The sequence below is a fragment of the Lissotriton helveticus genome, chromosome 7, assembly GCF_964261635.1.
Source record: "Lissotriton helveticus chromosome 7, aLisHel1.1, whole genome shotgun sequence".
Lineage (NCBI taxonomy): Eukaryota > Metazoa > Chordata > Amphibia > Caudata > Salamandridae > Lissotriton > Lissotriton helveticus.
In genome coordinates, this window is record NC_136068.1 from 1,329,474,571 (window position 1) to 1,329,501,205 (window position 26,635).

Here is a 26,635-nt window from a genome sequence, read left to right on the forward strand (position 1 = left end):
ATGGCTTGCGTGGATCCCCCAACCTTTCTCTACCCAGAATCCCCTGTAAACCTCGAATTATGATGGAAAAATTAAATGTTTCTCAAATTTCTGTGTGGAAAAGTTGTAGGATCACCAGGCTGACACAAATTTCCTACCACCCAGCGTTCCTCCAGGTATCCCGGTAAAAATAGAACCTCACTTTTGTGGGTGGGTCAAGTACCCGCGACAGGCAAGGGCCCAAAACTTCTTGTGGAGACATCAAAATTACCTATCACAAAATGATCTGCTTTTGCAAGGGGGGGTCACATGCATTTTTGGTCCCGGTCTTGGCGGCCCTCTAGGGAAACCTACCAAACCCACACATTTCTGAAAACTAGAGACCCGGGGGAGTCCAGAGAGATATGGCTTGCGTGTATTCCCAATGTTTACCTACCCAGAGACCCCTGCAAACCTCAAATTTTAATCATAAAAATCTATTTTTTCTCAAACGTCTTTGTGGTAAAGTTGTAGAATCACCGGGCGGACACAAATTGCCTACCACCCAGCGTTTCCCCAGGTCTCCCGATAAAAATGGTACCTCACTCTTGTGGGTGGGTCAAGTACCTGAGACAGACAAGGGCCCAAAACATATTGTGGAGACATCAAAATGACCTATCACAAAACAATCTGGTTTTGCAAGGAGGGTAACCTGAGTTTTTGGCCCCTTCCTAGGCAGCCATCTAGGGAAACCTACCAAACCCACACATTTCTGAAACCTAAACACCGGGGGGAGTCGAGTGAGGAATGGCTTGCATGGGTCCCCCAATGTTTTCCTACCCAGAATCTGCTGCAAACTTCAAATTTAGCTGAAAAAAATAAAAACAATTCTCACATTTCTGTGTGGGAAAGTTGTTGGATCACTGGGCTGACACAAATTTCCTACCACCCAGCGTTTCCCCAGGTTTCCCAATAAAAATTGTACTTCACTTGCGTGGGTGGGTCAAGTACCCACGACAGGCAAGGGCCCAAAGCGTATTGAGGAGACATCAAAATTTCCTATCACAAAACAGCCTGGTTTTGCAAGGGGGGTCACCTGGGTTTTTGGCCCCGGGATTGGCGGCCATCTAGGGAAACCTACCAAAGCCACACATTTCTGAAAGTTAGCTGAAAAAATAAAAATGTTCTCAAATTCTCTGTGGAAAAGTTCTGGAATCTGCATGGATCCATGAATTTTCTACCACCCAGCGTTCCCCCAGGTCTACCGATAAAAACGGTACCTCACTTGTGTTTGTGTGGGTGGGTCAAGTACCCGCAATATTTGGGAATGGAATATGGTGATTTCAGCCCAACAAACCCTTTCTTGATACCATTTGCAGGGAAAAAAACAGATGCTTTCATTTGCAGGACTTCGTTCCTATTTTCCCCCCAAAAAACAAAATGTAGCTCTATTTTGGCTAATTTCTGGGTCCCCTCCAGCGGAATCCACAAACTATGGGTACCTTTAGAATCCCCATGATGTTGGAAGAAAAAAACGCAAATTTGGCGTGGATAACTTATGTGGTCAAAAAGTTACAGGGGCCTAGGTGCGAACTACCCTAAAAAGTCAATAAAAAGGCTTAGCACAAGGGGGGGAAAGGCCTAGGAGCGGAGAGGTTAAACACTTGCAAATATAAGACCTATTGCATTGCGATAAAGGGCCTTCTTGACCACTTGTTAGATTGTAAATATCAGAGGAAGACACCGGCCTGTGACGTCTTCAAATTAGTGATAAATAGTGCAGTGAAGATTTGTAACTGTTGTAAATTACACAGACACAAAGTATGAGGTGAGAGTTATATATGATCTGAGCTATAAACGCTAACGAAGCACTCCAACACCTTTCGCTCTATGATAACACTTTTGCGGCTCAGGAGAACGAGCAGGAGGGGGCTATTTCGTGCCCTCTCCGTGATTTGAGTGTGCAGTGTGGCATTGCATAATGGCATTGCTACATTCGGCCTAATAAACACCACTCCATCTGTAGTAGGGCCCTAGCTTCACCTCCTGGTGCAGGGCAGGCTGTGCTTTATGGCACGCATGGAGGGAGCGATGGTCTGGGCTGCAGCTCCAGCCTCATACAGTGCCCCTGCTATTACTAGTGAGCGAGAGGTGCTGAGGTGGTGTTATTGGTGTTGGCGGCGGTGGTATTGGTGGTGGTGCTGGCATTGGTGGTATTGGTGGTGATGACATTGGTGGTGGTGGTGAAGGTAGTATTGGTGGTGGTGGCTTTGGTGGTATTGGTGGTGGCAGTATTGGTGGTGGTGGTATTGGTGGTAGTATTGGGGTGTATTGGTCGTGGTGGTATTGGTGGTGGTGGTATTGATGTTGATGATGGTATTGGTGGTGGTGGTATTGGTGGTGGTATTGGTTGTGGTGGTATTGGTGGTGGTGATATTGGTGGTGCTGGTATTGATGGTACTGGTATTAGTGGTGGTATTGGTGGTGGTACTGGTGGTGGTACTGGTGGTGGTACTGGTGGTGGTGGTAGAGGTATTGTTGGTGGTATTGGTGGTGTTGGTTTTGGTGGTACTGGTGGTATTGGTGGTGGTGGCATTGGTGGTAGTGGTATTGGTGTGTTGGTCGTGGTGGTATTAGTAGTGGTATTGGTGGCGGTGGTCTTGGTGGAGGTATTGGTGGTGGTGGTATTGGTAGAGGTAGTGGTATTGAAGGTGGTGGAGGTATTGGTAGTGGTATTGGTGGTGGTGATATTGGTGGTGGTGGTATTGATGGTGTTATTGGTGGTGGTGGTGGTAGTGGTATTGGTGGTGCTGGTATTGGCGGTAGTGGTATTGGTAGTGGTGGTAGTAATGGTGGTGTATTGGTGGTGGTGGTGGTATTGGTGGTGGTAGTGGTGGTGGTATTGGTAGTCGTATTGGTGGTTTTGGTATTAGTGGTGGTATTGGTGGTGGTGGAATTAGTGCTGATGTTATTGGTGGTGGTGGTATTATTATTCGTGGTGGTGGTATTGGTTTTTGTGGTGTTGGTGGTGGTATTGGTGGTGGTAGTGGTATTGGTGGTGGTGGTAGTAATGGTGGTATTGGTGGTGGTAGAATTAGTGGTGATGGTATTGGTGGTGGTGGTATTATTGGTGGTGGTGGTATTGGTTGTTGTGGTGTTGGTGATGGTATTGGTGGTGGTGGTGTTATTGGTGGTGGTGGTATTGGTTGTTGTGGTGTTGGTGGTGGTATTGGTGGTGGTAGTGGTATTGGTGGTGGTAGTAGTAATGGTGGTATTGGTGTTGGGGGTGGTAGTGGTATTGGTGGTGGTGGAGGTGGTGGTATTGGTGGTGGTATTGGTGGTGGTGGAATTAGTGGTAATGGTATTGGTGGTGGTGGTATTATTGGTGGTGGTGGTATTGGTTGTTGTGGTGTTGGTGATGGTATTGGTGGTGGTGATGTTATTGGTGGTGGTGGTATTGGTTGTTGTGGTGTTGGTGGTGGTATTAGTGGTGGTAGTGGTATTGGTGGTGGTGGTAGTAATGGTGGCATTGGTGTTGGGGGTGGTAGTGGTATTGTTGGTGGTGGTATTGATGGTGGCAGTGGTGGTAGTATTTTTGGCGTTGGTAGTGGAGGCATTGGTGATGGTGGTATTGGCGGTGGTATTGGTGGTGTTGATGGTGTTGATGTTGGTGATGGTAGTGGGATTGGTGGTGGTATTGGCAGTGATGGTGGTATTAGTGGTACTGATATTGGTGGAGGTGGTGGTATTAGTGTTTGTGGTGGTATTGGTGGTGGTGGCGGTGTTATTGTTAATAAAACAGGCCTCTGAAAACAACCCGTCAGGTGGCTTTAGTACAAATGGCATGTAACTCACATTTGCTGTTGTCAGCTTCAGCCCATTAGCTCGGGATTATGTGCTACCTCGAATTCACATGACTTAATTCGATAATCATTTCTAAATCCATTTTAGTTGGAGGGAGGTTAAAACAGACACGAGATAATGCCCTGTTTAAGTGTTTGAGAGCAGGTGCCTGTGTTACAGGGGTGGCAGTGATGCTTAAAAAACACAAGCAGCTTCAGTTTCAGCTAAAGCAGCGCATGTCCGGCCTGCAGTAAGAGAAACTCAATAAAGTAAATAGTGCTTACAAACTAAATAACATGTCCCCTGTAACAACTGAAGTAAAACGGCCAATCACCAAGGCCAGGTACAAATGAAGACAAGGCAGTACTAAGAAGGGACTAACACGCCTATTAATGAATCCAAAGGCAGCATTTACAAAAGACAATGATACAAGCCAATGAAAAGTATGGGAGGAGGGGTCGTGGCTGCTCACCCATACTCTACTACAGCAGTCTCGCAGAGCGAGCAGCACATGCGCGCTGCCGCTAGGCCTGACCTAAAAATTACGATATGCATATTCTATGTGTTTTAGCGCAACACACACAAAAGTTGTAAAATGCCATTTCAGATTACTTTTGTGCAGGAAGGCAAGCCTTCCTGCACATACACAATCATCGCTGTGACGCAGGCATCCTTGCAGCAAATTATGAACCAGTGCAGGGGAGAGCAAAGGGATATGTCATATCCTTGTAGACTGGGAACCTTTACGACGCAGTCATTACATCGCACTACATTTATGATGCAGTCATTACATCACAACATCCTTTACAACGCATGTCACTACAACGCAACCATTACATTGCATGTCACTACAAAACATGACACTACAACGCATGTCACTACAAAGCAGGCATTACATCGCATGTCATTACAATGCATACCATTAAAACGCATAGTACCCCTACACTATCCAACACTTACCCTACTGTTGCACCCCCTGGAGTTAGAATAATAATTGTTACCCCTACACTGTGCAACACTTACCCTACTGTTGCACCCCCTGGAGTTAGAATAGTATTTTTTACCCTTACAATATCCAACACTTACCCTACTGTTGCACCCACTGGAGTTAGAATAGTAATTTTTACCCCTACACTATCCAACCCTTATGTTAAATGCAATGTAATGGTATGAATTGTAAAGGTATAATGTGATGTAATGGAATGCGTTGAAAATATAGTTTAAAAAAATTTGTTGTAATGGCATGCAATGTAAATGTTTGCATTGTAAAGGATGTTGCAAAGTAAAAACTGCGTTGTAAAGGCATGCGTTGTAAATGTATGCTTTGTAACGTCATACATTCTTGTAGACATGATGCATCCCTGTGCTTTGAAAGTGCCGCAGCGTGCAGCAGCCAAAGGATTTGCGTTGCCACGCTGTGTCACTTTTTTGCAAATGAGAAACCATTACAGGTCCCTGCGCTCTAAAGCCAATTGCAAAAGCTCTTACTCAAGGTATGCTTACTCTAAGGCAATCCTTTCCTGTGGATTCTACATTGCCCACTAGCAACTTAGGGCAAATTTGTTAAACCTTCTTTGGAGGAGCTGCTGCGCCTCCTGCAGCCCCACACACCATACTTGTGGTGCCCCTGCCCAGATTAGTGGGCCCACTGATCAAAAGAGTACGCAAAACAGACTCTCTGCCAGGGCGCTCCCAGCTGTAGATCTTGAATATTTGATTAGCAGGTTTCTTAAAGTAAGGCAGCAGACCCATGGTGAGATTCTTCTTCTTTCTTTGAGTGTCCTTGGATACCGCAGTCCTACCAGGGGCACCCAGATGCCAAGTTTATTGTTGAGGGCAGGGAAGGGAGACCACTCCAGCTGGCTCCAGATGTCTGGCCTTCCTCTTTTTCAATGAATCTCAGCTGCCCCAGCCCAGGTGCAGCTTATTAGATGCAGATTGTTCTCACATCCCTCCCCTCTCCCAGGAACTGGGTTCATCACTATTAATTGCTCCCTTTGTGTGGAGAGGCCGTTGTTCGCTCGGTTGGGGAGCAGAGCATTTGGCCCAATAGGAGGGACAAATCCCTTGAATATGATTATGAGCTGAGCCAGATAAACATGACAATTCTTGACGTCCTATAAGATGCATATGTATGTTATTGGAAACTGCAAACTCAAACTCGTCGTGCATGTTTTACTTCAGTATGACACATCACTGGACTGTGTTGATCTATGTGAAAGTCAACTACACTCTAAGGCAAATTTCGCCTACATATATATAAAATACAGTGAATGCACAACAGATTTTCCAGTAAACCCTACTGACCTACCTATGAATGCCCGGAAATAGTATAAGGCCTACCTGTGGTCAGCACCTATCCTTACAGGGTCTCTTCTGTGCCAGGCTACCTACTTGCAATTAACGGAGTGCGTCCCATACAAATCTCTTCTACCCATTTAGAGGAAGCGTTGAAAACCATCAGAGCAATTCTATCGGTCTTCTAAGTTATTCACTGGAAAATGATGTCCACCGCAATCTGTGTTCTAACTTCACTTATTAGATTCATTTATGAGAGTCATTGCCGATAATGAAATGTTTCTTTTCTTGCAATCCATACGCTTCTCCACCAACAATTCCATTTTGTTGATCTTTGGTAACCATAACCTTTCTTGTAATCTTTTTTTGGACATCATTTTACCAAAATGCCTCTCATAGAGAAGAAGGCCAAGGATGAAGGCATAAATGTTTAGCTTCCTAAAATCAAATTATTCTTGTTTGCCAGCTTCCTCACCATCTAATAAAGAGGTTTCACAAACATCCCAAGAGAGTACTCTGTTGGACATAACCGAAGAACCATTCTAATTTTAGCCGATTCTCATACCACTACTCTGCCATCCTGAACTATTACTCAAAAGGAGCCTTATTAAGCACTCTAAATTATCATCCACAGTAATGACTACTGAACCTCCATCTGTATAGCTAATCTCCTCACTTCTATCCTAACATATTTTAGGTACTCTCGAAAAAAAATGTGTTCCCTGATTTTTCATCAGTCCGGTATATGATCAACTTTTCTTCTAGAATTCTTGCAACCCGCCCCCAGCCTGTCTAGACTTAATATATATATATATATATTTTTTTTAACCTCAACATTAGTTTATTGCAATAATTTTTCTGCTACGATTTTAAAGATTTTTAACACACATTGAGGTTTTAGACTTCATTATTTAATTTTTTGTTTAAATCATTTTTTGTTAAAATTGTTCACATTTTAAGCATACAACAAGAACAATGTATAATTGCTTGCAAATGCTACGATATCCAGCACCAGACTATTAAAAGACAGATGAGTTGTTCAACAGGGTACTGAGAGAAGATTTGTGACAGCGTCTGTGTATAGGGCATAGCAATGCCCAAGACTCTGACCACTGGACAACTTGTAGGTGTTTCAGACATGGTGCATCTTAGGCCAAATTGTGGACATAGGGTACAACAAAATGAGGACAACTTAATCCAAGGAGGGCTAAGGGAGTCGCATGAGACCTGCTGCCGTGTCTGGTATAGCAGAGTGTGCCAGTACTATCCGGGCTCAGTGACAGCAGGATTATGAAGGGCGGCCATACATCTATGGAAGTCAGCGCTACTCTACCCCTGTACCTAAGTAGGGTGGGCACTGGGTGTCAGTCCTGGATATAATCCTGGGGTTCCCCATTGTTAGTAACTATGTCCTGTAACTTCGACACCATAGTGTCCCATTGAGACCCCCGGGGGAACTTATGGATACTAAGCAGGTCTTCCCTGCGCAGAGCCACTCCTTCCATCCTAGCCCAGTTAATCGATTGGTAAGCAAGCGTTTTGCTACTATTAAACCCAGATCCAGAAAACGGGTGGTAGCCCTAAGCCTTTCCAGACTTATTGATATCTTAGAAGACCCTATGATTGCCATGCCATCAAAAATAATTTTTATGATCCATACAAAGACTAGAGTGCCTTCCCTTATGTCCTAAATGCTCCTCAGCACATGTACAAGCTGGTATTCCTGCTCTATGACAGTATCATTTTGTTTGACCAGTGGACCTTGGCTGAATCCCATTATTCCTTGTCGGTGGTTGGCACTCACTATGTATCAGTGCACTTCTAACAGTGTCACCATGACAGATTTTATATGTATTTACTTTTCAATGGGACACTTCACATGTTGAAGTCTGTGGTAGACTGAGGCAGTAGTGGCAAAGGTAAGTCACTGTGTCTTCCTGTTTGCAGTCCCAGAAGATTGACTGTGCATAGGAGAAACCAATAGCAATCTGATGGAGATTATAAGTGCTTGGACAACTCTGGACCTGTAAGGGAAGTACCATAAAGGCACAACAGGCATCAGTGTCCATACAGACGCCAGAGGAAGGAGAAGTTGATTAGTAGCATCACTATCTAATACTAGAGTCAGCAGTACTGCCACAAACAATGTCATGTGGTGCTTGTCCGTGCTGGTGATGGACAGGGACTCAGACAAAGATATGAAAAAATCTCTTTCTCTCAAAATTATGAAAAAAGAGGGGATGAGTGGCACACAGATTCCACACAAAGGTAAAGGACTTGCAACAGAGCTCAAATATAGGCTCGGCAGTTAAGAAGGAGGAAGATATCTATAAAACCAATACCAAACGTCTTACAATAGAAATCAACTTTTGCAGACGAGCAACTGAGAAAATGCACACCGTGTCTGTCTGCCATGCGATATTCAACTAGTTAATCAGAGACCAACAGGGTCTAGGCAACACTAAAATCACTTTTATTATAAAGAAGAAACAACTATTTACAAGAGAGTAAATAACAAGGAAATAACAGACAATTATCAAAGCAAATGTCAAGAATGAAAAAAAAACAATCAACAAAAATTGTTTGACTGTTCCATAAATTGAATTTCTAGCTTATAATAGGGAATATCTTTTATTGGCACTGGTTTACACACTTCTTAACGTGTTCATCTTCTGCCATGTTCTGGGGCATATAGGCATAGATGCATCAAGGTCAAATCCGCTCGCAAAGGGGCAGATTCTCAGAATCTGCCCCTTTGCGACCGGTATTTTTGCATTTGGGATGCATCATCCCAAATGCAAAAATCGCAAATTAAGGAATCGCAAAATTGCGATTACTTGCATTTAAGGATTCTCAAATTGAGAATCCTTACATGCAATGCATTAAAGTTTAAAAAATAGCAATTTCGCTAATAGGGCTCGCAAATTACCATGAATTTGAACTTCATGGTAATTTGCAAAAACGTTGAAAAATGCACTAAAGTGCATTTTTCAAGGTTTCCTGTTGCGCACACACATGCCCCAAGGGCATGTGTGTGCGCAACATATGTGCACAGATCAATTTCAGGGGTGCAACAGGGTGTCCTTTAGACACCCCTGCACCCTTGAAATAGCATTCCCAATTTGCGATTCGCTAATTGCGATTCGCAAATTGAGAATGTCTTCCCATTCATTCCTATGGGCCTCTAGGCCTTTAGGAATGAATGGGGAGGTATTCCATAATTTCGACTCACAATTTGCAAGTCGCAATTAAGGAATTTTAAGAAATCGCTATTTTTTTAGTGATTTCTTCATGCATTGCATTTTTCTATTCCTTAATAGCGAATCGTTATTTTTTGCTATTAAGGAATAGCAAAATGGGTTCTTGATGCATCTGGGAGATCAAAGCAAAGTTTCTGAATCACCCCACCCTCAACATTCGGACAGAATTTTAATCAGAAATCATGGTCACATATTAGAAATATCTGCGAAGCTTCTGTCTGTCCATGAAGTCATGTGCAGTCAGTAATCCCTGTAGAAGTTCTAGTTAATGTAACGGAAAGCACACAAAACTGGAAGGATGAACTGAATGTAAAAAACGTTCCTATGCTGACTACCTGATAACCTCTCCAAATATAGCACAGACTTGTATATGTTGATTGCATCTTCCTTGCTTTGTCAGAGAACAGACATATCTTTATGACAGCAAACTTTACAAGATAAAAATAAATGGAAACGTGTTACATCAAAGCATAGCCAAATGACAGAATAAAGATGAATCTATACACAGTTGCCAACTCTCCCTTATCACCCCCTTACTAAAATGTACAACTAAAAGACAAATACATATTTTTAAAATTCTATAAAACATGTACAAATCAGGGAAGCCCGTGCGGAGCATGGAGGTCCTAACCCTTCAGGGGCACCTCAACTTTTAAGCGGGCCCCATTTCACACAAACCAAATGTTATCAGTGAAATACGGGAGACTTTGGAGCCCCACTTCACATTCTGAAGGGGTGCCTCATCCTTTTGAAACAAGAATTCATTGCAAAATGACGGTGGCATGCTCTTTTTTAAGTGTCACTGACTACTCAATGAAACCTTTGGTTTAGTGTTTATGTGATGCAAGTCTGAATCCTGAGATTCTTTCTGATTGGATGATAACATGGCTGTGGGTATTCCTCTCATATGGTCGAGTCCTTGTACAATGTGAGAGCGCACCACAGCTGAGCAGACACGGAAATGGTATGTTTTCTTTAACTAAAGCACTCTCTCATGAGGTCCATGATGGGGAATCTACCATCTGTCAATTGATGACAAGCTGCTCTTCCGCGAAATCAGTGATAACGTTTCTGGTCTCAAGCCATGTCAAATATTTTGGTCACATGACATCTGGTTGGTCACTGGGTCATTAAGATTTAAAGTTTGTGTTGACCCGAAACTCCTTTCATGTACCTTTGACGTGAAGAACATTAATGATTAATTTGCTGAGCAGGTAGAAATAGGCTCGGTACATCGGAAACGAAGCTGACACCTAGAACCATATCCATCAGACAGCTGAAGCAGCTTCACGGTACATATGCCACACGTCTTCACCTTTTCACAAGCCATCCTCGTGCTAAGAGATTAATGCCATCTGGCTACTTGACTGGGCGCCCGCTGCCATCTCTATATCTGAGAAATACAACCAAAAAAGAGAACAATTGGTCATTTCAGAACTGCTAATGCAACTGCGTCCTTCACATTCTAGCAAATATTAGTTGCGTATTTAAACCAAAACGAGAAAATATACATCATGGCACATTACCAGCATAGTGAATAATAATACCACATCAATAAGCAAAGCACACACAACACTAATGATAAATCACACAAGGTACAACCACTACAATAATTTTTTTCATGTATGCAGTGCCCAGTAACGCGTCAGCAAAAAGCTGCGTTTTATTAAAAGTTTTAGATATATACTAATTAATAAAGCATAAATAATGTTTGTTCACTATTGCATCTATATAGGGTTTAAGAAGAGCAAAGGAAGGATAAGGGTCGGGAAGAAATAATTGGATGACGCAAAAAACTTGGTTGGCCTTTCCACATTTCTCACGGGTAATGTTCAAAGGAGCTTTATTTTTGTTGTGTATTATTGATTGAATGTTAAACATTTTGAATACGAATTGCAAGTCATGTTTTACAACGTATACAAGTTATACTAGTATTGTAATTGTAAGGCGTGCACGCTGACCACGCCCACTTAGGCCACGCCCCCCGATTGATCTACAAAAGCGCTGACCACTAGCGCTTCTGTATACATTTGACCCAGTTCCTGAGGCGGAAAGCCGGGAGCTGGAGGTACTATTATATTTGCAGACACTTGTGGAAAATTTTTAAAACGAAGCTTATTTTTAGAAATTGCGTGGTGTCACTTACTTTGTGTTTTTAACCCTGCACCACCGCCAGGATCTGCTATCTCTTGAGCGCACAGCCGATCTTAACGCTGTCACGCCTCTCACCATCCCCAGCAGCCGCCATCAGACCAGGCGTGCACGCTGACCACGCCCACTTAGGCCACGCCCCCCGATTGATCTACAAAAGCGCTGACCACTAGCGCTTCTGTATACATTTGACCCAGTTTCTGAGGCGGAAAGCCGGGAGCTGGAGGTACTATTATATTTGCAGACACTTGTGGAAAATTTTAAAAACGAAGCTTATTTTTAGAAATTGCGTGGTGTCACTTACTTTGTGTTTTTAACCCTGCACCACCGCCAGGATCTGCTATCTCTTGAGCACACAGCCGATCTTAACGCTGTCACGCCTCTCACCATCCCCAGCGGCCGCCATCAGACCAGGCGTGCACGCTGACCACGCCCACTTAGGCCACGCCCCCCGATTGATCTACAAAAGCGCTGACCACTAGCGCTTCTGTATACATTTGACCCAGTTCCTGAGGCGGAAAGCCGGGAGCTGGAGGTACTATTATATTTGCAGACACTTGTGGAAAATTTTTAAAACGAAGCTTATTTTTAGAAATTGCGTGGTGTCACTTACTTTGTGTTTTTAACCCTGCACCACCGCCAGGATCTGCTATCTCTTGAGCGCACAGCCGATCTTAACGCTGTCACGCCTCTCACCATCCCCAGCGGCCGCCATCAGACCAGGCGTGCACGCTGACCACGCCCACTTAGGCCACACACCCCTCTGGGTTAAATATGTGCATTTACAGGAAGCGCAGCGGACGAGCGCAGCGGGAGCGCCGTTTGCGCGCCGAAGGCGCGCCCAAGGCAAGCCCGTCTGCGCCCGTCCGCGACAGGCCGGGACCCGGGGCCACAATCCTTGGCTCTCCCCCCACCCAGAGCATGACCTACAGCTCGGCGGCCTTATACAGCATAGGTAGGATTGCCACTCCCCAGTGCTCCCATATCTTCGCTCCCACAGAGCTACCCGCCCAATGTGCGGGGTGCAAGCACTTCTTCTGCAAATCCCCGTCGGCCGCAGCACAAACATACCATATGTACGCGCTAAACTGCCGCTCCTTACCTAAACACAGCTTACAGATTGCCATGTTGCTCGAGGAGCAAAAGCCAGACGCGGTTTTCCTGACAGAAACGTGGCTCACTGCTCACTCTGAACCAGATGTGGTTCATGCCTTACCCGTAGGCTACCATATCACTAGAGTGGATAGACCTGCAGGGAGAGGCGGAGGTCTGGCGATCATTCTGAAGAACCAGTACTGATGCCGTACTACAGCAGAAACTATCCCTGAGTGCGAGAGTGTAGCATTCTGCATAGAGTTCAATGCAAATAGCTCCTTCTCCGGCACCCTGATCTACCGCCCCCCGGAGCCTGTAAAAGTGTTCCATAGGTCTCTTCCAGAAATTATAGCGGAAAGAATTCTTTCTTCCGCCAACCACACGATCCTAGGGGACCTCAATCTCCACTTCAACTCCCCCTCAGACCACATTGCCCAGGAATTACTAGACGACCTGGAAGCCCTCCAACTGTCCCAACTGGTTACAGCCCCGACCCATGAAAAGGGCAATTTACTTGACCCTATATTTAGTAACTGCCAGGATCTAACTGTTGATCAACCCACCCCCCTTCCATGGTCGGACCATTTTTTGGTCCCATTTACCTGGGTCAAACACAAAACTCCCCAACAATCACCCCAAGTCACCACTAGGAGGAACTGGTCAAAACTCCCATTGGAGTCCTGGCTGCATAACCTGGACTCCACTCGCCCGTTACCCTGCCTAGACCCCAATGTGGCAAACGCCCACTACGAAAGTTGGATCACCCACTCGCTAGACTCGATCCTCCCGCTTCGTAGATCCTCCTCGAAGAGACTACAGAAATCAGCCCCCTGGTTCTCTGACTCTCTAAGACAGCTAAAACGCCTTTGCAGGCAACGAGAGAGAGCTTGGCGTCTAGACTTCCTCCCAGATAAAAAGGCTTCTTACAAAGAGGCGATCAAAGCCTACAAAGAAGGGATCAGAACGGCCCAGGCATCCCACTACTCTGAGAAAATACTAGAAGCGAAATCCAAGCCCAAAGAAATTTTTCAAATTATAAAGCAATGTTCCAGTGCCAACACGGCACCCCCTCCTAACAAAACCCAGGACCAATGCAATGAGCTTGCGGATTTCTTTCACAATAAAGTTCTAAAAATTTACTCTACCTTCTCAACTGCAGCCACAACCCCGGATGCAATTAATCCCCCCCCCCCCCCCCAGACCACTTCTTCACCCAGACCAGCCTTCCCTCGAGCACTTCCCCCCTCTGGACCTCGCTACTTTAAGCAAGGTGGCACGACAAGTCAAGTCGGGCTCTCCTTGTGACCCTGCTCCCCCGGAAATCCTGATGCAGGCAAGCGAAGCCACCCTGCCTGTAATCCTGGATCTTCTAAACACATCCATATCCACGTGCTCAGTCCCCACAGCTTGGAAGCAGGCCATGGTACGGGCGCTGTTGAAGAAACCCAGCCTGGACCCAAATGACCACTCCAGCTACCGCCCCATCTCACTTCTCCCTTGGGCGAGCAAGGTGTTAGAGAAGTATATAAACGCGCAGCTGGTCCAGTTCCTGGAGGACCACTCTCTATTACATACATCCCAGACAGGCTTCAGACCGAAGCATGGTACGGAAACCGCCCTGTTAGCGGTCACCGAAGAAACTAGAAGGATACTGGACCAGGGAGGATCAGTGGCAGTGATCCTCCTTGATCTGAGTGCCGCCTTCGATACGGTCAGCTACACCATCTTGCTGGACCGTCTCTGTAACATCGGAGTTTCTGGTGACGCTTTAAGGTGGTTTGACTCCTTTCTGTCTGGGAGGTCGTTTCAGATCTTCGACGGAGAGATGATGTCCTCGAGCAAACCCCTGAGCTGCGGAGTGCCACAGGGCTCCTCCCTGAGCCCTGTATTGTTCAACGTGTACATGGGGCCGCTGGCGGGTGTTGTCGAACCATATGGCATTAAAATCGTGTCATATGCCGACGACACCCAGCTTGTGGTCTCGCTGGCCACGGAGAACAACAGGCACTCCCCAGCCGACCTGCTGAAATGCCTAGAGGATGTTAAGGGTTGGATGACCAACTCCTCCCTAAAACTAAATGGAGAAAAGACGGAGCTCATGTTCCTAGGCCCAACCTCTCCTATGCCTTTCACCTCCTTGTGGCCCAGTACACTAGCCCCCCCCCCACCCCTAAGGAAAGTGTTAAGAGCCTGGGAGTGTGGCTGGACAATAAACTCTCCTTCTCCACCCAGGCCACAAAACTGTCCGCCACTTGTTTTGGCCTACTTAGAATCTTGAGGAAGGTTCTCCCGCTACTTCCCCTAGAGGCCAAAAAGGTGGCGATACAGGGTCTCATCCAGTCTCGCCTGGACTCGAACAATGCCCTATACGTGGGGGCACCTGAGATGACCCTCCGAAAACTGCAGGTTGTGCAAAACTGTGCAGCACGCACCCTGCTGAAAATTCCACGCACCCAGTCAGCCAGACCTGCTCTAAAAGGTCTTCACTGGTTGCCAGTGAGGCAGAGAGTGGCCTTCAAGGCGCTATGCTTGGCGCACCGCGCCTTCTGGAAATCGGGTCCAGCCATTAACACCGACCTTGTCACCCCCTACCACCCCAACAGGAACCTTCGGTCGACGGAGGGTTTCCTCGCCGTTGTCCCCAGAGTGAAGCGAGCCAGGTCTGGAGGTAGGCTGTTCTCTTTGAACACCGCCAGGCTCTGGAATGCTCTCCCCATCTCACTCCGGTCCAACCCAGACCTCCTCTCATTCCGAAAAAACTTAAAGACACTGCTGTTTGCAAAATCCTATGTACCCTAGCCTCCCGTCTCCTCCCTGCTTCAACCCAGCGCTTGGACGCCTACGGGCAGCAACCGCGCTTAACAAATATTTTTACAATACAATTTACAAGGTGTAAATAGAATAGTACTAGTAGTGCTGCTTAATTGAAATCCTCTAAAGCATGAGTACTCACAAACATTCACCCCATGGGCCTAAAAGCATGGCATGTGGCATGACCCAGTGCAGCATTGAAGGCAGCAGAATGGTGGTTTTGGAAGTGTAAGGGCGACATAGGGGAAGCGAAGCATGGACATTTCGTAGTCGTGGAATTATTTTGGGGGTTTAGTTCCGTACTGCACTCTAAATAAAGCGTCTAGTGCTACCTTTGGAGAGTCAAGAATAACAAGCATTGGCATAGCCAATAGGTCTCGGTTTGGGACCTTATGTGTTATTCTGAAGTGCCACACTTGATGTTCATAGGTGTGTTTGTAATGTCACTGGCAGCGCTGGGCGGGGGAATGAGCGGTGCAAGCTGCAGATGCCTCCTAACAAAAGCCCTGGCACTTATTTCTTTACAAATTAAGCACTGGCTGTGGTGAACTACTTGGCTATAGGCAGAACTGGAGTCAGCTGACGCATTCCATCTAATATGTGCTGCTGTTGGATGTTAGAGTGCCGAGAATGAGTCATGCCAACGGTAGAAGATATTATGTTGCTTAGATGAAACGTTGTCCCACTGTGGTGTCTGATGGCTTTAGCGCTAACAGTCTCCTACTTGTTTTAGACTTGGGCGTAATAATAGCTACATTTTCCAACCACTTTCTTGCTTTTCGATTGAGAACTAAAAAAAGCTAATCGTACTGCTGCGCCTGCACATCTGTGTGTTTTGCTTATGTATGCAAATCCCATGCTTTGCATTTTAGCTGCGGATGCCCTGTGCTAGCTCTCCACACACAGGGGACCTGAGGTGGAATCAATTCTGTTGCTGCCGCAAGCCAATGAGGGCTCGTGCCTGGTAGGCGCCGGATCAGTAGAAGGCCACTGATAAGAGGAACCTGAAAGCAGAGGGGACAGAGTCTGGGTCACTTGACATAGGCAAAGGTATCACACCACACATGCGGGTGCAAATGGGATGATGTAGCCACTACTTGGGGTTTATTTATCATTAAAGGTTAATGGAAAAATATTAGAAAAATGTGCACAAAAGGGGCTGTTGAGAGAAAAAAATTGCAAAATGTGCAGAAAAGCACCTATTGCAAAAAGAGAGGCACAGAAGCAAACTGCAACAAAAAAAACAGTAAAAAAGAATGCAACTTGGAAATTCAGAGGAACAACCAAGTAACGGGATGGAGGGGAGGAAGTCAATGCTGCCATTGGCGAGACTGCTGATGGGTGGGGCAAGGAGCAATGGAGAAGCGGGGTGCATTTTTTAAACCTGAAGTAAAGGAATAGCTGTTGGTGGGGTGGAGAACACATAGATCGAGGGCTTTAAGGAGGGAGGCAGCACACAAAGGAGTGAACAAGAAAACACTTGAAAACAGTAGTTCCCTCTATGCAAGATGTGTAAGGTCACAGATCATTCAATAAGCACACAGGAAACAATAAATCCTCCAGAGGCAGGACAAACACAAAATAGGGAGGCAATCCATTGCATAAGAACAAGGACATGAGATAGACAAGAGAGCCATTGAATCAAGGGCAAGGGCAAACCCAAAGCCCTAATATATGAGAGAAAACACAGGAGCGCGATGAGCACAGTTCAGCTTTACATCAGCTTTACACCAGAAACTGATGTCTCTCAAAATATCATGTGTTTTTCTTAAGCATCGACGCGTTTCGGATCCCATTCTGTTTAGAGGCTCAATGTGTGTGATAAATGTACTGTGAGTAGGGTTATGTAGCAACATTCTCGGCTTTGAAAATGAGTAAATGTAACATACATGTCTGGCAGAACATATATATTGTTATTATACCAATATATACTTTTTAACATTACAGATTTTAATGGGATGATAATATATTTTCCTGAAGAAGGTGACGTTATCTGTGTGGCTCACCGAAACGCGTTGATGCTTAAGAAAAACACATGATATTTTGAGAGACATCAGTTTCTGATGTAAAGCTGAACTGTGCTCATCGCTTTCCTGTGTTTTCTTCTTTTTTACTAATAGGAACCTAAATTTTCCTTATATTTCCATCCCGCCATAATGTGTTTTTTATGATCGTATTGTATGTTATTTTACTTATTATGATATATGTGTTTTGAGTATGGACCATATTGGTCATTTTTAATGTCTGCCTTTTGGAATAAAATTGTGATACACATTGACTGTAGTTTACTTGTTTGCATTGCCCTTTTTTGAATGCTACACATATACCCAGTGAAATTTGTTCTGTAATTTGTTGTGAGTATTTTTACTCAGATTTATGTGCCCAAGGGGAATTTTATTTCTTGACAATGCCCATGTATCACCTTTGGCACAAATTGGAGCACGGTGGGGTCTGGGGGTATGCTCCTATGCGGACAACACACAACTCATAATTACGCTAGGGAATAGGGCATAAAGAAAGCAAACTGAGACTCAACAACTGCCTAACGGAAATGGCCACATGGATGGCAGATCACTGCCTCAGACTAAATGCAGACAAAACCGAGATTCTACTGTTCGGTGAAGCAACACACATATGGAACAACTCATTGTGGCCCGCCACGCTGGGAGACGCCCCGGCACCCAAGCACTCAGCCAAAAACCTAGGCATCACAATTGACGACACAATATCCATGCAGGCCCACATTCGAACCCTATGTGGGAAAAGCTTTGCCACTCTAAAACTCCTGAGAAGGCACTTCCCTTGGATCCCCCTAGAAAGCAAGAAGTCAGTCACACAGGCCCTACTGGTCAGTAGGCTGGACTACGGTAATGCACTTTTTGTAGGCATGCCAGACTACCTATTTCAACGACTACAGGTAGTGCAGAACGCTGCAGCTAAGCTAGTATGCAGCAAAGGCAAATACAGCTCCGCCAAAGAATGCGTAAAACAACTTCACTGGCTGCCCATGCGCCAAAGAGCCTGCTTCAAGCTCATAGGTCATGCCCAAAGGACACTCAATAATACAGGACCCACTATTCTTCAGAATAGACTACACTTCTACTTCCCCGCCAGACCAATAAGATCACAACACCTTGCTCTTGCCAAAACAAAGAAAATAAAAAAGACCAAAGCAGGAGGACGCACCTTCTCCTACCTGGCTGTACGACATTGGAATCAACTCCCAGTGGAACTCAGGTTAACCAATAATTACAACATCTTTAGAAAAAAACTCAAAACACACCTCTTCCCTAAAGAATGATTCCTGACATCTGGTCAACCCAGTTCCCACCTGCTATCACAGTCCTCAGCGCCGTGACATCCCTCGGGATAAATGTTGCGCTCTACAAATAAACAAATAAATAAATAAAGATGTCAGCGCACGGTACTGACTGCAGCTACACTATACACACATATCTTTATATCACCATATGGAGAATACATAACGGCCAATAAAAACATCTTATTTGGAACAAGTGTACAAACAAACACACATGCATACTCCTATTACTGCAAGGAAAAAGTCGAGGAGACTGTTGCAGGGCAAATGGTGTGACTGGGCACAGGGGGTCAAACGTGATGTCATCGGAAGTCAAAGATTATGAGATATCAGTCCAGCTGTCTCTGGCATTTTGGTGAGTTCACGCCCATGTGCCCCCTATAAGAGCACGCCAGAGGCTGAGTTCGGAGTGTGCCCAGCTCGAGATATTGCAAATTACTCTCTTGGCATCAGAGGCCCAGCCCCAAAATAGAAGTTGTGCCACAGATTAGGATCATCGCTGGCGAGAATATTTCAGAGGAGTTTTGTAATCACACAACGGCCATTCAGGAGACTGTCTTTTGCTGTAAATCCTCTTCAGGGGATCCTCGCGGACTGCCCAGCGCGGCCGGTGCAGGATGATGAGCTCGTGCACTAATAAAAGGCATTATTTAGGCGCATACCGACGGGAACCAAACGCGTCTGATGAATTTGCCATGTCTGCTTTTACACATGACAGATTGGAGCCTTTATGAGCCCTGCAGGATTTTGCAATGTTTGTCACAAGAATTTAGGGGTTTTTGGTTAAAAAACTGCCCTTCTTCCGACAGAACTGGCCCAAACAAGGTTCACCCAAGGAAATAATGTTGTAATACTGCGTTTAAAGGACTTCTATTCAAATTTGTTATTAGTGATGTTTCATGAACACACATGCATTAATGTGTTTCTGGTAATATGCACAAGGAATGCCGTGTGTCGTAAACCAGTGCATGGCTTTACAACACTCGGACAGGCCTGGTCATTACTCAATTAATGTTTAAAGTAAACAAACACCTGAAATATAATGTGTGTCCTGCACCGTTAAGCTACCTACAAGTGCAATGTGGCATGTCAAAGATCCTAGTAAGATAAACCCTACCTGCACACACACGTCTATGGAGGCCTGCAGTGCCAGCTGCTTGGATAATGGGGATACCAGAGGCCTTACACAAGTTCTGCAGCCCCTGTGACACAAGGGAGGGGCATGTTGCAACACGTCAGGGGACCCGAACCTTAACCGCAGGCCAATGAAATACTGTGAGGTATGAGGAACAGCTGCATTCTGAAGGGGGAGAGCATCATTTTACGCTACGCCACTGGGCGGTACCCGCCTGAAGGGGTGACTATGGAATATTGAAGTGGGCCCTTGGAAGTTTTTTATACCAGTGAAGTGTACACCACAAGGGACTGAGCTCTTGCGTGTCTAAGAAGTAGGAAACAAACAAGTAAAGCTGTTAGCATCTTCGAGTCAGTGGCTCAGCCACCGTGGTCTGAATGCGCTGCCACATACAGTGCTCACAGGACAAGTGCACGTCTTTTCCCATGAGCGGTAGCGGCACGTTTCTTTGGGTTTTTGAAAGTCAAACCTTGCCTTCCAGTGTGTCCCTTGCTTTGGGCAGGGTTCCGTTTGCAGGGATGAGCAGGTGGGGAGGGCGGGCACGGCAGTGGCAGAGCGGAGCCTGTGATTACAGAGTACTACCACACAGCCCCGACCTTGGGAGCTGTAATTGTGTCCCAGAAGGGCAGTTATTCATTTGGGGCACGCATCTGCTGATTAGAAGTGGTAGTTTATTCACGTATTCAGGATATTTTAGTTGTCTATATCAACTGCATGTGGGGGTTTCTCTCCTGGGTCTCTTCCATGAAACGCTGTGGTGATGAGGAGAGGAGGAGGCAGCAGGGGTAGGGGAGAGAGGTGGGGGCCTGCGCCTGTATCCCTTGCGGGCGGGAGTACGAACCATCAGTTAGTTACACACAGATGGTTTGAAAGCTCGCTCCCTCAAGGGAATCGCCAAACGTGCACCCATTGCCATTCAAAGCAATGCAATGCGTGCACGTTTTTGGGCAAAAACCGAAAACGATTCCAAAAGGTCTCCTCCTATGCAGCTCATGCTCGCTGCATAAGTGAGACCTTAAAAGGAAGCAACCTGATTACTGAAACTGAATGAAATAGAATATTAGGACTCACAATCTCCTTATGCTTTAGTCCCTTACTGGTAAACAATAGGAGTGCTAAATCAAAAGGTCAGTTAATGTAGAAAGAGCTATAACAATTCCTTGACAAAGAACCCCCAACAAGGTGAGCAATTCACTCAGGTGGTCAGTTACACACCCAGCCGCGGCCGGTGGTGGGAGTACCGGCCGGGCGGTGACGTGGGGAGGGGGAGGGGCAGGGTGTGGGGTACTAATGTAAGGATCACGGAGTTTAAAAGGTAAGTACACATATAAATAAATAAAGTGAATTTCAATGCGATGCAGTGCGCGCAACAAAATTCGTTTTATTTATTTATATGTTTACTTACCTGTTAAACTCTGTAATCCATACATTACTGCCCCCCACCCTGCCCCTCCCCCTCCCAACATCACCGCCCGGCCTGTACTCCCACCACCAGCCGCAGCTGCACACACCCAGACCTGATACAGTAGGAAAGGTTTCGCCAAAGCAACAAGAAACTTGAAGTTTAATCCTTGCTTTACCACTTAGACAAAATATGCTATGGGGGACTCTCTACTAAACGTCTTTGCATGTTCTACAGCACAAACACAGTGGCATTTCTTTGTTTGATAAGTCCAAGTATTTCACCATCACCCACACTTGTGTAATGAACAAGATGGAAACCATGGACCCAGAAGGCTTGTTTTTTTGTTGATCTCTGCCTCTGCTTTTGATAAAGTGTGCATGATTCGGTAATCACTTTCTTAGCATATTTCTCTGCTTTTTGTTTTCCAGAAATGGGAAAAAACTTAAATCAAACTAAACTGTGGTAGTATCAATGTGATAAGAAAACAGGACTGTAACCCAACATTTATTTGATCTTAAACATGTGGGAAAAACACCCAGGGTCATAGTCCACTCACTAAAATATGGTGTAGTGAAAAAGTTATGAATCTTTGAAAGAGTCCTGCACTGCACTCCTGCTTCACCAAATTGTCTGATAATAGTCAAGTCATTCCCTTCTTATGCCTTTGTCTTCCTAATTGCCATTATGTGATAAAAGTGGGTGAGCACTATAGGTTTGAACCAAGCTCGGGCATAAAGCCTGGCCCTGGATGAGATCGAGGTTCTCTTGGATCTTGGAGCTGAATGAAGAAAGCCTTTATGTGACTATACCACCCATGATCTAACCTCATGTGACAATAATTAAAGACAATGCATAAACCTTTGATGTAAAACAATAGAGGGAAGAGATAACCATCAAGTGGCTGTACTGCACAATGTGAAACCATAAAACAGTCCCAGCTTCCTGCATGAACAAACTGTGTAATCCTAGGCAATTGTTTTATTTTCCTTTGTCTCATTTTTCTTTATGAGATAGGAGAGCACATTGAAATACATGAGTTCGGGAAGTGCGCTGCACAAAACCTTCTCTTGTGTTTGATTAAATGAATTATAACGTTTTTCCATGTATAATAACAACTTAGGCCACCCATAGTGTGCGCATGAATACTGACTTGACTCTCGGTCCTGTAATGCCATTGTCTTGAGGGCCAGGGAGTGCACAAATTAATCTAACTTTATATTTAAAAATGATCACTTTTAATAAATGCATCACTCCGCAGTGATAACATCTCATTTAGTCAGATGAAATGCTTCAGCATGTTGATGGAATACACTTGTTTGAATTTTGAAGAAATGTTATCATATTTTTACATGCCCGTTTCACAATGGTGATCCAAAAGGTTTTCCTAAAGACAAGTGGTGAAGGACATAATTTTCCATTCTTTTTCTTTACCTCAGATAACACGTAAATTAATCATTGCCTATTATCCAGCTTTCTGAATGTTAGTGCACAGTCAAGTAAACAGTAGCCCAGTGCTGCCGTTCACCAGGTAGGTCACATGTAGAGGTCAGGAGGTTTGCAATCAGCCCCTGGGCCTTACTTTCAGTATCCCTGATCTAAAGGAAATAAAGGATTTTCACACCCATCTTGCAGCAAAAACAATTCAAGTGGTAAAAACATTAGAAACATATAGGTGTGGCTGGACATATAGGTGAACGTGCAATGTCAAATCAATATGGTTGTGAGTAAGAACTTTACATTTTGATTTCCTACTGAATACACTATATTTTCATTGCCTCTAAGACCAATGATGCTGGTGCTTACAAAGGGGACAAAAAGGCAGGAGGCACAAATTGCAGAGGTCTGACTAACAAAAGAAGTAAGAAAATTAGATCATCTGACTGACACTACGAGAAAGCTACATCAGCTACATGTGGAGAATGCATTTGATTTAAGCCCGTGGAATAATGAATCTTACATCACTGTGCAATAGGATGACTTGCAAAGAATCAGGATAGCAATATTCAATTCTGCCCTCAGAATTTTAGATTGGTCTAGTTCTCAGGGTGGAATGTCATCCCCCTAAGCCCCTGCAAGCTCCTTCCAATGGGAGGACCTATGGTTTATTTCAGGGAGCTAAGATTTAGTGTTAGAACAGGAATTCCTCACATAGGCTGGTCTTTTTCTCTCACTCATTCTGCCCTGATCCTTAGAATACATCAAAACTAAGAAGGAATGAGAAGCTTTTATAGGGTGGAACCCTCAGCCTCCCAGACTATATTGAAAAACTACACAATTGAGGCTTTACCTATCTCTCTTAAATCCCATCTTTTCGCAAAGCTAGTTGTGAGGCGCCAATTATATCTCAAGTGAATGTGCGATGCACACACAGGTAAATTTGTGTGATCTCCACATTTCTTGGATATATTTGTTGGGTCCTCACCCACAGCTCCCACCTGCGGACTGCTTCATCATTGAACCCACATCACTTAATGTAAGCAGGTGGGCTCTACACGTTTGAAAGACGGGCTTAGAAGTACAAACAAGGGACTGGGAGTGAGTTACAATTGCCTATTGGATCCTAAATGACTTTTGTTAAAAATGGTCCTTGTGCAAGATTAATAACAGTGGGATGTCACAAGGGTATGATTGCCCTTAACATCAGAAGGATAACATGTTTCAACCATTTAAATGCCCAATGGGTCAATCTGCTTTCTTCAGGACCAAATATAATATGTTCAAACCCTACGTGGTCTGGTTGCCAGCCGCGGCACGTGCAAGTAAGAGTGGTGGGGCGGTGGGGGCGGGTGGGAGGGATTTCGACAGTCAACGACGAGGGCAAATTAAATAAATAATTAATGTTCCTTTGTCGTCACCTGTCGAAGTGACCCACACCCGGCCTTATCGCTCTTACGTGCATGGGCTGCGACTGGTAGGTGCTAGTTACAACCTATCTGTGAGAAGTTGGCCTGGTATATGATGTTCACTATTCTAGTGAGCACCTTGCACCAGTCCAAACAACCCTTATGGTGATGGTTGTAAAGTCAACCTTATAGACCAGCTATCCTAGGGGTAGCATGGAAAAAAGCAGTCTTAGGCTAAACTCAAGAGGGCATGTGAAGCCAGCTGTTTTGTTTTGAAAGGACACCACACAGGTTATATATTCAAAATATATATGTATTTATTTCTAAATGAATCCCCTGAACTCTTTATGAGCACAGGAGCACAAGTGCATAACAAGTAACTTAATATAACATACAAAAGTTGCACAAATATGGATAGGCCCTGGTGGCCCGCTAAACCATACACTAAAATAGTGGTATGAGAACCACGTCACGAACAATGGTAAGGCCTAGGGCCTTGGGAATCGCTGGGGCTACACTGGACTAACAATAGTTATGGAGCAGGAGGCCCACGGGGTGCGGGTGCAGTGTCTAAATGCACAAGCGAGCACACATAGGAGTCAATGGGTGCGTAAAGTTCGCATGTTAAAGTTTTAGGAGTCTTCCGACTGGACTTGAAGCGAACCACTTGAAACTAGGACACTAGGAGAGTTAACCTTTACAGGAGCACCGCAGTACTCACGTTACCTCACCCACAGGAAGCGGGTGCGTAGGTGTCAAAGTGTGTTGGCTTTCGTCGTGGAGTTCTATGGAGCCTTGGAGAAAAGATGCTGCAGGCGACCAGGAGAGAAGAGTCCGGTTGAATCCAAGGGCGGATCGAGGATGAAGAGTACCTGAAAGCTGAGGGGACAGAGTCTGGGTCACTAGCCAGTGACCAGGAAGGAACCAGGAAGGAACCAGGCAATGTCGGGGAGCAATCAGGTGATGTCGCGAAGCTTGTCTCTGCTGCCACGTGGACCAGGAGGTGTCGATGACGACCAGGCGATAGGCATAGACTGTCCCACAATGGCTCTCACTGTTGGCGGTGTCGGTTCTAGAATCGGAATCAACAGGCCTTGGCAAATGCAACCCACGCAGGAATCGAAGATGGCTTCTGGATCAGACCAGCAAGGTCTGATGGGCTGCTCCTTTTCAGGGGAGCAGGGGCCAGTCTGGAGCAACCAGACCAGCATTGGAAATTCAAGGTTTCGTCCTCACAGAGGCCACTAGCCAACGGGCAAGTGACCGGACAGATGCGTCGAGCAGGAAAATGCAAAAGGGCCCCACGCAGCACTCGATGAGTGTGGAGAGGTGATCTTCGGTGCAGTTGGTGCTTGGTGCTCGGGCTTCTCAATAACGAAAGCACAACTTCGTGGGTGCCTCAGAAGTTGCATGGAAAGCAATTCGCTGGCTTTCCAAGATAGCCTATCCCACGTCTTTCGTCGCCTCCACGGGTCTCAGCTTTGCTGTGGCTGTGGATCAGGCTGTTGGATGTCTGGAAGTCTGGGTTTTGTCAGGCTCTGTTGTTCGAGCTCCGGCAGGAGCAACGACAAAGCAAACCATTGAGCGATTGATGTTGGCTGCTTGCACAGGGTGGTCACTCCTTGACCACAAGGGAGATTCTTCAGTCTTCTACGTCGAGTAGGATGTTGAAGGGTCCAGAGTTTCATATCAGAGTTTCAGTCAGGATTATCTAAAGTCTTGGGACTCAGCTCCTACCTATATACCAAATCTAGGGGATTACCTGCTAGGTCCCTCCAATGGGTAGGATCCAGGAAGGGGGTGGTTACACCCCTTTCCCTTTGTCCAGTTTCGTGCCAGAGCTCGGGCTGGTGTGCCCCAGCACCGGTTTGAACTGGCCTATGCATGGGACACACTGTGTGCCCCAGGCAGTGTCTCGTTTCATTCAGCCCTCCCTGCCCCAATCCACTATCTCCTGTCTGGGGTGGTGCTAGCACCTCCCTGTGAGAGGAAACCTATTGTCCAAGCCTCCCTCGCTGAAAGGACTCCCAGCAGCAGGAGGTCAGTCTTGTGTCTGTGGCAGCAGCATCCATTTTGTGATGCTGAGGCTCTGGTTAACTTTAACCGGGATTAATGGAAGCAACATATCTTCTCCCTCTAGAAGGGTGGAGTGCTACCCCCGTCGCCAGAATTGGCGAGGGGGTAGTATTCCAAAGCGTCTGACACCTTACACGACATGTTTTGATAAAGCCAAACCAAAGTTAGCATATGACCTCGAGGTACATAATGCACTTAAGAGTATATGGTATGGCAATATCCTGGAACAGCTATAAGGACATGGTTCCGAAAGCTGCAGACAGGCTCAGCTCCTGCTAGAGCACCACCTCACATAAAACCAAGTACTCTGCCTTCAGGATTGTTAAGGCCTGCCATATGAGTGACTTATAGGTGTATATGTGTCCAGATATAAGGTTAGACATAGGTATACTATATCTAAGCAAGGGGTGATTACACGACCTTGCCCCAGCTGAGTGATCA

At 45.5% G+C, this 26,635-nt stretch overlaps 1 protein-coding gene across 2 annotated transcripts in view; it reads right to left on the reverse strand.

Moving 5' to 3' along the window:
- Positions 1–8,551: 8,551 nt before the first annotated feature.
- LOC144770266 (uncharacterized) overlaps positions 8,552–26,635 on the reverse strand; it is a 447,122-nt gene continuing 429,038 nt past the window's right edge. For both annotated transcript variants that reach the window (XM_078654643.1, XM_078654644.1), the window contains exon 8: positions 8,552–10,752. In XM_078654643.1, the coding sequence (XP_078510769.1) occupies positions 10,697–10,752 (56 nt within the window). In that variant the 3' untranslated portion in view covers positions 8,552–10,696. The remainder of the gene's footprint in view (positions 10,753–26,635) is intronic.